This window comes from Ahaetulla prasina, chromosome 8, assembly GCF_028640845.1.
Source record: "Ahaetulla prasina isolate Xishuangbanna chromosome 8, ASM2864084v1, whole genome shotgun sequence".
NCBI lineage: Eukaryota > Metazoa > Chordata > Lepidosauria > Squamata > Colubridae > Ahaetulla > Ahaetulla prasina.
Window position 1 is genome coordinate 16,969,475 of NC_080546.1, and position 12,686 is coordinate 16,982,160.

General features: G+C 37.3%; 1 protein-coding gene across 1 annotated transcript in view; it reads left to right on the top strand.

The window, feature by feature from the left end:
* The first annotated feature begins 11,431 nt into the window (after positions 1 to 11,431).
* Positions 11,432 to 12,686, top strand: part of LOC131203156 (dentin sialophosphoprotein-like) — a 68,823-nt gene continuing 67,568 nt past the window's right edge. The window contains exon 1 of the mRNA XM_058193108.1: positions 11,432 to 11,446. Coding sequence (XP_058049091.1) covers positions 11,432 to 11,446 — 15 coding nt within the window. The remainder of the gene's footprint in view (positions 11,447 to 12,686) is intronic.

Sequence of the window (12,686 nt, forward strand, 5' to 3'; positions counted from 1 at the left end):
ATTTACCGGTTCTCCAAACTACTCAAAATTTCTGCTACCGGTTCTCCGGAATTGGTCAGAACCTGCTGAATATCACCTCTGTTTCAGAAGTTGTGAATGCTCCAACACTGGAAGCTTTTAAGAAGAGATTGGACAACCATTTGTCTGAAATGGTATAGGGCAGTGATGGAAATGGTATAGGGTACCGAGTGCTAAAACTGGAGTGTACATGAGTGCGTGCGCCTGAGCGCCGGAACCCAGAAGAGAGCATCTGTCTGGCGTGCATGCGTGTGACAGAACACGGAAAAGCAGCTGGCAATGACGCGTATGCTCACAGAGAGGGCTCTGCATGCAATCTCTGACATGCGTGCCATAGGTTTGCCATCAAGGGTATAGGGTTTCCTGCCTTAGCAGGGGGTTGGATTAGAACAGGGCTCTCCAACCTTGCCAACTTTAAGACTTGTGGATTTCAACTCCCAGAGCTTTGCTGGCTGAGGAATTCTGGGAGTTGAAGTTCACAAGACTTAAAGTTGCCAAGGTTGGAGACCCCTGGATTAGAAGACCTCCAAGATCTCTTCCAACTCTGTTATTCTGTTAAATCAAAGTTAAAAGGGACAACATAAGCAAGGGAAATATGGCCAGGCCCAAATGCTTTGCTGCAGGGAAGGCTTCTTAGAGTCATGGGCTAGACACAGAAGTAGTAGGTGATGGTGTCACCATCACCTACCACTTGTGTCATTCTTAACACGTGTTCTTGCAAGTGGCATTAGATTCTTGTCTGCATGCAGTGGACTTAGGGCTTAATTTTGGAAGCACCTGGAAAGAGATCTTTAAGGAAGCTATGCTGTAGTGTCATCTTAGGAGGGCATTAAGTCAGATACCTGCTTTAGCCACCTGTGGTTTGGCCACATCCAAAAACAGCCACCTTCTTTTCTGTCATAGGTTGGGAAGGTTCTGTATGGTTGGGAATTCTGAAGAGGAACACGAAGCTCTATAGGCTGATTTCATAAATGTCTGAGAACAGACAGATTTCTCTTCTCTCCTGTAACTGTGTTCAGCTACAGCAGAGGTGGGTTTCAGCAGGTTCTGATCAGTTCTGGAGAACCGGTAGCGGAAATTTTGACTAGTTTGGAGAACCGGTAGTAAAAATTCTGACTGGCCCCTCCCCCATCTATTCTTTGCCTCCCAAGTCGCAGCTGATCAGAAGAAAATGGGGATTTTGCAGTATCCTTCCCCTGCCACACCCACCAAGCCACACCCACAGAACTGGTAGTTAAAATTTTTGAAACGCACCACTGAGCTACAGCGCCTAAAAAATTCCAGACAGCTGAGTCTGGCATACAGTATCAATATGATACCAAATATTGCCTGTCAAATGCTAAATACTACGAAGTTGTGCAATTACAACTAGTCCTCAATTTACAACCTTTCATTTTGTGACTATTCAAAATTACAACAGCATGAAAAAAGTGACTTATGACCATTTTTCACACTTACAACAATGGCAGCATCCTCATAGTCATATGATCAAAAATAGAATACTTGGCAATTGGCTTATTTTTATGATGATTGCAGGGTCTTTTGGGGGGGGGGGTCATGTGACCACCTGTTGTAACCTTCTGGCAAGCAAAGTCCGTGGGGAAGTCAGATTTACTTTACAGCCATGTTACTTATTTAAGAACTTCAGTGATTTACTTAACAACTGTGACAAGAAAGGTCATAAAATGGGGCAAAGCTTACTTAGCAACTTTCTCACTTCGGAATGGAAATGCTCCTTTGTCATCGTAGGTTGAGGACTACCTATACAGCAAATGGCACTTGCTATTCAGACTTTCACCTGCAACTGGTTGGGCTTGGGGACAGTATACTGCAGAAAAAATAATTGCTACCAACTTGCCTTCCATTGAAGACCTGTATACTGCACGAATCAAGAAGAGGGCCATGAAAATATTTGCAGATCCCTCGCATCCTGGACATAAACTGTTTCAACTCCTACCCTCAAAACGACGCTATAGAGCACTGCACACCAGAACAACTAGACACAAGAACAGTTTTTTCCCGAAGGCCATCACTCTGCTAAACAAATAATTCCCTCAACACTGTCAGACTATTTACTGAATCTGCACTACTATTAATCGTTTCATAGTTCCCATCACCAATCTCTTTCCACTTATGACTGTATGACTATAACTTGTTGCTGGCAATCCTTATGATTTATATTGCTATATTGATCATCAATTGTGTTGTAAATGTTGTACCTTGATGAACGTATCTTTTCTTTTATGTACACTGAGAGCATATGCACCAAGACAAATTCCTTGTGTGTCCAATCACACTTGGCCAATAAAATTCTATTCTATTCTATTCTATTCTATTCTATTCTATTCTATTCTATTCTATTCTATATTGGCTATGCAGAAGAATATTTGTTAAGAAATAAATTAAGGGATAGGCAAAAGCATCCCATCCAAAGTAAACTTCTTGAGAAAGTTGGTGGCATTAGCTATACCACTTTCCCAGGCTTGGGTGTTACTCTCTAGTTTGCTACAGAGAAAACTCATATATTTAGATCTATCAGAGGCATAATTATAGTACAGAAAACCAGAAGACATTGGCTTCTATTGTGAGAACAGGCTTAGACAACCTATAGGAATGTTTTTTTCCCCCTCTCGGAATCCTTATGTTTCTCTCTTTATTTACATTTTAAATCTGACATCTGCCCTGGCTTTGTTTTTCCATCTGCCGAAGTCTGCTTGTTGTTTCCAGAGTCAGTCCCTATCCCAGATCAGCTGCAGAAAAGTAGAACTTCGAACTGGTGACTTTTCCTAGACTTTGTTAGTTTGTCCATGGTTTCCACAGAGTGATCAGTATGGAGACAAAACCCCAGCTGAAAAGGGACAGGTGACATCACACGCATCATTTCTTAATTGTATGCTTGGACTAATTCAAGTTTTGAGCTCATGACATCATTGTAGTTTTTTATGGTCACCTGTGTAGCAGGACCATGGGTGGCCTATACACGGGCAACAGAAGCTTAGAATGTCCCACTTCTATTGTCTGTACTCTGAGAAGAGTTTTTGTTATTCAGATTGAATTTTGAAGTCATTGAAGAAGGGTTCTGTATATCCTTTTTCGTTCCTGGCAGAAGAGTACAGTAGTTTACAAAACATATTTTAAATGCAGAAGATGTTTGTTTATTCTACATTTGAAGATGATTAATTTTGAAGTTTAATGACAAATGTCGTGTTTAATGATTTTAAAGATTACTAAATTTTAAAACGGAAGCTTAAATTTAACAAATAAAATTTTTGTATTTTTGAATCAAATATGGATCAAAAGTCTGTCATTCCATTGAGACTGGCAATAATGATACAAATTGTATACGAGTTGGGCAGCTATGTATTTTAATAAATAAAAGAATAACATATTAAAGTATAAAAAATAAAATCTTTATTATGGTCAATTACCAGATATTTGAAATTATTTGCTTCAATTTTGAAAATCAGTTTATCAATTTAAAATAATTTAAAATATTATTTATTTTTCAAAAAAATGTGTGCATTAGGCAAATGCAAATAAAATTCATGTTTAGAAAAATGTGCAAGAAAAAAGTGAAAACTCATGTTTATTATCACAAACATTTACAAATATGAAAGGTAGAAACTAAATAAAGCATATAAGCAACCCAGAGTCACCCTGTGGTTGAGATGGGTGGCAAATTAATTTAATAAATAAAATATAAATGGAAACATAAAAATTGATAGCAATGAGATCCACAAATGTGAAAACTGAATAGAAATCGACAGATCTTCCTACTCCGTATTTGTGTTTGTGTTTGTGCGTTCTTCATAATTTAGTTCTCAGAGGCATAATACCAAGTTTAAATCTAGCAAAAAAAGTAATACTGTATATTAATGATGACATTAGTGAAGTTGAGGCATGCATTATATTTGAAAGTGGGAAAAACATGTTTTCTGTGGGCCAAGGAATCTTAATGCAAATGGGAAATCATACACTTCATGCCTTTTTAAAGAAGAATGGTAATGACCTTTGCTTAAATACTTCAATGCTCTTTTCTGGTTGAAGCATTGCTCAATAGTCTTAAATCATGAGCCCTGAAATATAACCCTGACCTGGCTCTCTGCATCACTAAGTCTGCTAGTTACTAAAATACAGATTCTATTAGATGAAACTGCCAGTAAAAATAGTTAAAGAACAGAATCATCGTTCATTGGATGCAGTCAAGCACAGCATGAACTATTATCTACTGGGAATGGTTTAATGAATTCCTGTTCTTAGCAAGGTGTTAGACTGAATGACCTAAAGGGTTCCTTCCAGCTCTACGATTTTATAAATCTAACTCCAAAGGCATTAGGAGTAAAGGTTTCCCCTGTCCAGTCATGATTCTGTGGTCAGCGCCAGGGATGAAATCTAAAAAAATTTTCCTACCAGTTCTGTGGGTGTGGCTTAATTGGTGGGCATGGCTTGGTGACTGGGTGGGCGTGGCCAATAACAATAACTAATAAAAATAATAAAGTACACAAAACAATAAGAGGTACCAAAAACCAACTTTCACACTTTACACACACACGACACAACTGACACACATACACACACAAAATGCCACAAACAGCTTTGTGAGATTTTGTGTGTTTATGTAGTTAGAGTGAAACACTACAGAAACACACCAAACCTCAGAAAGCTGCATAAATATTTTAATTTATTATTTTATTTTTTTTATTCTTATTTTTAGCTAAAAGTAGCTAAATTTAAAACTTCCTTAACTTTAAATTGCTATGTCTAAAAAAAAAATTAAAACTCCTTTAAAAAACCCCAATTAACTCTTTTTTTTAAAGCTCCCCCCCAGCTACTTACCCAATTCAAGGGATAAGGCAGGCAGATTGAGTTGCTCACCGATGAGATGCAGGAAGGCAGATTGAGTTGCTAGCTGATGCAATTGATTGCAGCTGCTGAAGCAAGGCAGGAAAAGCGACTGAAAGAAGCAGCAAGCTGTCAGGTAGCAAGTGGGGACCAGGCGATTGGGTGGGCATGGGCGGGTGTGTGTGCAGGGATTTTTGCTGCCGGTTCTCCGAACTACCCATCCCCATCGCTACTGGATCACCTGATCCGGTCCAAACCGGTAGCATTTTACCCCTGGTCAGTGCTCATCTCTCCAACATCCCTATTTCTTAGTTGAAGGAATTGGTGTTGTCTGAAGATAAGTCTGTGGTCATGTAGCCAGCATGACTATATGCTGAAGCACACAGAATGCTGTTATCTTCCCACAGAAGTCGTACCTATTTATCTACTCACATGTGCATGTTTTTTGAACTGCTAGGTTGGCAGGGGCACTTAACATGGGCTAACCCCGATGTGCAGCATTCGGGTCTTGAACCCAGGATGTCAGCTTTCCAGCTAACAAGCTCAGTGTCATTAATTGCTGCACTATTGTGCCCTCTGCCAAAGACATTAGCCACTTCTTTTGGTTAAACTTGTAAGCTTCTGTTTTCATTTATATGAGATCGGTAAGATAGCTCAATAAACTTCCTCGCAGTATGCTTGTCATCCAGATAATACATGTTACATTGCACCTATACAAAGACTTTCTGCACCTATATTCTCCAGTGGGTACTGGTATGCAATATGTCCACTGGAGATAAACCTCTGGAAGAATGACTGTCTTTATACTCTGCATGTGAGCTGTCCAGAATTTTTTGGGCTAACCATGATAGAGGAAGGATAGCAATTTTATTACTTGACTCTTAAAATATATACACTCACATAGCTGCAATTATTCTCCAGCTAACTTTCAGGGATGGCTGGTGAAACAGGAATAACCCTTGGACAAGATTGATCTAATTCTCGTAAGTTAGAACATTTCAACTAGAAATCTTATTTGAGAGTAAGTCATGCTGAACTAATTAGGACTTGGGACTTCATAGATATAGATATAGGATTCAATTTACTGTGCAGAAGTTTCTGTCTTCCCTTATTAATAGGTTTACTGGATAATCTATTAACTTCCATTCACTCCCACGCTTGTATCTGTTTTGCATAAGGAAAGTACAAATGTATTAGGACACATCAATTGAGCAATTTTTATCATGCTATTTGGTTAATTAATGCCTCAATACACCAAGAAAGCCTATTCCCTGGAGAAAGTTGATTATAAATCTAAACGACCACAATGGAGGGGAAAAAAATGTCTAGGTCGCCGTGTCTAGCACAGCTCATTCCTGCAGCCAACTGATTCTATATATTTAAGAGAGCGTAAACTCATTTCATGTGAGCTTTTTAATTAAGTGGATAGAAAGCGGTCTAGTCACACTGGAACCGGGTTGATTTTGGGGGTTAGGAAAGCTTGTTAAGGAAGCGTGGGCAGTTAATATGTACTTCACCACCAAAGTTGCATCGCCCCAAGAGCAATGATTGGTTAGGATCGTATCTAGGCAAGCATTTAAATTTCAGAAGGTTCAAAGGTGACAGGGAAACCTTCCATCAGACTTGTCACAGTCATTTGAGATCTCAAAGGTAGTGTCTTTCTTGGAAGTCAAGGTAAGGAATCGCAGAGTTGGACCCTCGCCTATTTCATTTCTGTTAGAACAACAGAAAGGTCTCACGGTATCTTAGAGGTTAATAGATTTATTGGGACATTTGCTTTCATGGACTACTAGAGTCCAGTTTAAAGTATAAGATGCAGCATACTTTAGATAACTCGGTATAAGAGATGAGATGCATGTCAAAATGTTAAGGAGCAAATACTGAATAGTCATATTGAATATGCAATAATATTGTGGTTAAAAGGTTTGAATGGCTTTGAAGAAAAGCTCTTGTTTAAATTGTACAATTTGCAAATCAGTATCACAAGGCTTTGTAAGTACAGTCATAACTCAGACCAGCCTTGTCTGGGGAAGGATTGTGGAAAAAAAAAAAGCAAGAGATACTCACTCTATCTGACCTATTTTCATTCTCTGTATCTCCTGTGGCAATCCAACTACTTCCAGTGAGGAGGTGAAATATCTATTGCAAGACTAAAATGTTTCAAATTAAACTTGGAGAATATCGCCTCACACTTGATGGAAAGCAGTAAGCTTTGTAAAGCTTGTTAATGTACTCTTGGGTAGGTTATTTTGTAGGTCAGTGTGCTGACTTAGCATATTGGGAGAAGCAGACTATCAGATTAAGCCACCATATACATTATTTTGGAAAGGAGAAACTGTTAATGTGCACATAGCAGTTGAATCATATCCATAATATGAACTGAGGCAATGTGTATCTTCAATGAAACAAGTCTCAAATGTTTTACTTTTGGAAGTTCTTCCATATAGCTAAATCAATCACATGCCAGGCAACTTTATACAGAATGGAATGACATCAAAGATGGCGGCAAGGTGTTGGTCCTTCTGTAATTTACAGAGCTTCAGAATATGTCTATTAACATTCAAAGTCTTTTAGTGAAAAGTGCTTAAGAAACAACAACAGCAGCAATGACAATAACAGCAATCTGTCCTCTATAGCCAATATGTTTCTAAAGAAGTTAGAAAATGCACCACAGTGATATAATATGGTGTTTTAGTTAATTAATTGTGATTCATGTTAAAGCCTTAGTTCAGCTAGAGTATAAGCAACAGCAAAATGGCTATTTTGATCAATCACACATTTATAAATGGAAAAAAAGACAAATGTGTTTTCGGCAGCTGTTGACAGAAATTGAGGTTAACAGAACAAACTGAGAACGGGTTGCTGAGATTATGAAAAGAGAAACGATTAAATCACAATAAAACTGAGAAAGATCTGTTTTAAATGGGTACTCTTGAAGAGTTTACAGAGGGAACAACAGTGGATTTGTAATTTAGTCTCTTATATTTACCTTTAATAATCTATCTCCACTACCATTTTTTAAAAAAAAACTATTGTTAGCTATTATTAGTCAGTCTGTCTGTCTGTCTGTCTGTCTGTCTATCTATCTATCTATCTATCTATCTATCTATCTATCTATCTATCTATCTATCTATCTATCTATCTATCTATCTATTAAAGAGAGACCAAACAAAAGTTTGACTCAGTAAAAGTCAGTTCACTAAACCAGAATATTTTGAAATAAATAAACTTTGAAATAAATTTTAAAATGGAAGGAGTGGGAGGGAAGATGGTGGAAGAAGAAACAAGAAAAAATGCTAATCCCACATGGGTGAGGTGGCTACAGCCAGGTTGCATCATTAGACTCATATAGACTAAGTACTCCTCATTCATCAAATGTTGCTTGCCTGTATAAACGTGTTTCCTATGTAGCCACAACGAAACAACTCTCCTCCCACACAGGTAGTTATCAGCAAATCTATAGGCCCTCCAACTTTGCAAAGTATAAAATACTTTGGTTTTTTTTTTAAAAAAAACCTTTGGGTTCAGGGTTGGTGAGGAGACACCCAATAAAAGTCCCAGAGTTCAGAGCACGTTCTATGAACAAATACTGCTGGTCAGCTGTCGGGGAAGGGAAGGGATGGGATGGAGTATTATTTATTTTTATTTATTTCATTTCTATCCACCTTTATCCAGAGAAGAACTGCGGAGCATTCACGTAGTAACATGCGCATCCTATTTCTGTAATGTTCCATTTTCCTTTGTGTACAGCAATAGCACAGCACGGCACATGTTGTGAAATCAGTATATATTACTGTATACCTTCTACAGTGTGTTTGGATTTCATTGAATGATCTCTTTATTTGCAGTTTGTTTCCAAGGTCAAGCTGTGCCTGTCAGTGAGGATGAAGAAAACAATTGTGTTTCTTTGTATTGTTGTAACAACTTGGGCACTCCCGGTAAGTCCTTTTTATGGCTTCATGGAATTAATGTTAGATCTTTTCATTTGGAACTGCGTAGTTTATGGGGGAAATGAATATTCTTCTACAGGAAAGCAAAGATTATTAGAACAGAACAAAATAATAGAGTTGGAAGAGACTTTGGAGGCCTTCTAGCCCAACCCCATGATCAAGCAGGAAACCCTTATACCATTTCAGACAAATGTCTGTCCAGTCTCTTCTTAAAAACCTCCACGGAGGAAGGCAAGCCATTCCACTGATTAATTGTTCTAACTGTCAGGAAACTTTTCCTTAGTTCTAGGTTGGTTATATCCTTCACTAGCTTCCGTCCATTGCTTCTTGTCCTGCCTTCAAGTACTTTGAAGAATAGCTTGACCCCTCTTTCTTATGGCAGCTCCTTAGATATTGGAACACTGCTATCATGTCACCCCTAGTTCTTCTTTTCAGTATGCTTGATATTTCCAATTTCTGCAACTGTACTTACATAAAACAGAGGATGTAGGTATTCCCATTTTTGTTTAATTCTACATCACTCTCGGAATTCAGTAAAAAAAAAAAAGAGAGAAGCCCATAGGATGTTTGCATATTTTAATGCAATTCTTTGAAAAATCACTTTTAAAACTACTTTTTCTAGTATGCTCCCATATTATTTCAAGTGACTTTTCTGTTGATGTTGCACTTTTGTATGTGTATTTATTCAAGTTGCAAACAGCACAGTGAAATTCCAAAAATTGCAGATTTAAAACACCAGTTTGTCAATTTATTTATTTGCAATAAAATTTGACACCACCCAATCCAAAGAAGTTGTGCTAATTTGAATTTTGCTCAAGATGCAAATTGGATATTTTATATAAAACCTGACAACCACCCCAATCCATTGCTATATCTAGAGTTAGGTAGACATCCATTAGGAATATGCTAAGGAGGTTCCAGGATGTTGTCTGACAATTAATTCAGTTACATGCCAAAGTTACATATACACAACTCTGTAGATGTAAATTATAATGTGGCCCAGAATTTTCATTATGCCCTGATGGATCACATCAATCTCTTGATGAAATTGTTCCATACTCAATTGTTAAGCAATGATTTTATCATGCACATCTGGTCAAAGAGAACATAACTCCTGCTCGGGAGCAATTAATTATCTGGCAATTTATTATTCAGTAGTGTGCTATTTATTTATTTTACTATTCATATTGGGTGAGTACTCCATTTTGAAAGTTGGTACTCTGTTAATCATTATCATATCAGAAAGAGGCAGAAATAAATATTCAAAGAACCGATGACAAAGTGCAAAAAGAATTCATTTAAGCGACAAATCAAATAACTTTTCTTGGAGCATGTACAAATTAAATAGATTACTTCTATGGAGTGCTCACATCCTCTTTTGTTTAAGCCTTTCCTCTCCATTCTTTACCGGATTGTTATGTCATATCGCATAAACTCCTGCAATGCCATTTACAAATCAAGCAGAAATATTTTGGGTGTTCTATACTGATTATTATTTTCAATAAAATTTAATTGCTGTTTCAATTGTTTTTCTGATTTACAAGCTCCTTCAATATGAACAAAGGAATATTATTAGCCCTGGGGAAAATGAGGTGAGTAAAATTTCAGCATGTTTATGTAACCTAATTATACAATGACAATATCAGATTTCCTTTAAAATATGTGTATAGTTAATTGGTTTAGGATATTATTTCTATACTGCTTTTCTCAAAGCTAATATAGTTTAGAATAATTTGTTTTCATGTCTTTCTCCAGAATAGAATTTATCGAGGATTCAGCACAGTGGTGAAATCCAAATTTTTTTACTACCAGTTCTGTGGGTGTGGCTTGGTGGGCGTGGCAGGGGAAGGATACTGCAAAATCCCCATTCCCTCCCCACTCCTGGGGAAAGGATATTGCAAAATCTCCATTTCCACCCCACTCTGGGACCAGCCAGAGGTGATATTTGCTGGTTCTTTGAACTATTCAAAATTTCCACTACTGGTTCTCCAGAACCTGTCAGAACCTGCTGGATTTCACCCGATTCAGCAGATTAAAAAGAAATAGAGTTAGCCATGTCACATTACACTGGAGATATGGTTAAGAATAGGGAAAGAGCAGCTTAATAAACATAACAATTTTTGGTCTGCATTTATTAAACTGGGAGTTCTGTTCCACCAAAATCTTCTATAGCTCTTACAAAATCATTACGAAGGGTGAGATAACATTCTCTGAATTTGGAGTATCATAATGGAAGGACAGTTGTTTTATGAAAGGACAGTCACTAATTTAACAAGGGGGTAGAAAGGTGTTTTGAATTTTTTCAGTCCCAAGTATCATAAACTCCTTCATCTTGAGAAAGAAACTATCTTTGTGCTATCCTGGATAGTTTATGCTGTAATTCATTTGTATAATTCAACAAACCTGCAAGGTGTTTATTGTGAGGTAACTGGCATTAGAATAGGAACAAATACCAAAAAAATCTTGAGGCAAAGTAGGAATTATTGTGATACATAAGATGGAAGAGGGACAGTAAACCTTCTAATATGACATGTTACTTATGTCAAAAAACAGGAGTTTGCTACCAGGTTAAGGTCAAATTATTTGTTCAAAAATCTTGGCCTTTGAGTGGTATGCCAAGGATGAAAGGTCCAAAAGTAAGCAGGACAAGTCAAGAAAATGAGTGGGACAAGGACAAAAATTGTATTTGTTTTATAGTTATTTCCATATTTTCAAATGGCTTTATGTTGATTAAATGAATTACATTCTTTCTCCCTGTATATTTAATAATCAGAATTCATGCAGTTTGCTGACAAATGTAGACATGGCTAGATTTAGGTTTTTGGGGACAATGAATGGTTTCCAACCTTGAAGCTCATAGTACCACTTAGTGATACCATAATACTATTTTCTCCATTCACAGTAGAAATTGATTATTGTGTTATGCCAGTGGTGGGATTCAAGTAATTTAACAACCGTTTCTCTGCCCTAATGATTTCTTCCAACAACCAGTTTGCAAAACTGCTCAGAAAGTTAACCGATTCTCCCAAAGTGGCTGAATCCCACCACTGTGTTATGCCTTTTCAGAATCAAAGGCTTCCTAGCTGGGATATATTTCTAGTTTAAGAGAATTGGACTGGGTGGGTGGGGAAAGGTCAACAAATAATGCAACAATTTTTCTTGGCATTTTTCTTAGTGTCGGAAATAGAAGGAACAGGTGATGCTATCTTTATATCAACTGTGTCGTTTTGATCTTGCACGCCTTTGAATTCTGACATTCTGGCCAGGTTTAACTTGGTACTTCCTGACAAACTAATATTTAAGGAACAGTGGTTTTCCTGTCTGTGCCAAATTAAGCTCCTGTTTTAGTTTCTAACACAGGTGCCAGTATTTGGCTCAAACCTAACAACGGCACTCTACCCATCTGCCATTGTCATCCTTCAGATCAAGCAAGAGACCCCTACCAGTTGGAAGATGGGAAATCCTATCAACGGGGAATGAACTTTACAAGTGTTTTAAAAAGTGTTAGAAAAGATATTATTAAAGAGATTTTTCTTTAAAAGCAATGCCATGATTATATTGAAAAGTAAAGAATGTGGCAGAGAGAATCAGCATGATTAATAAACTAGGCTTTTAATTACAATTATTTGGATCTGTTATTGTTTAAGATAAATTGCTTATATTTGTTTTTTTTTTTTATTCAAAAGTTTTACAAAATTTTTCCCCTTTCCCCCTCCTCCCCTCCTTCACAACCCCTCCCCCGACTTCCCGGAACGAGCACAAGGTATAGTTAAAATAAAACAAACATATGCTAAAAATTTTCATCCCAACTTAATTATACCCTACAATCATCAATTCCTAACTTCCCCAAAAGCAATCAAAATAATACATCATAAT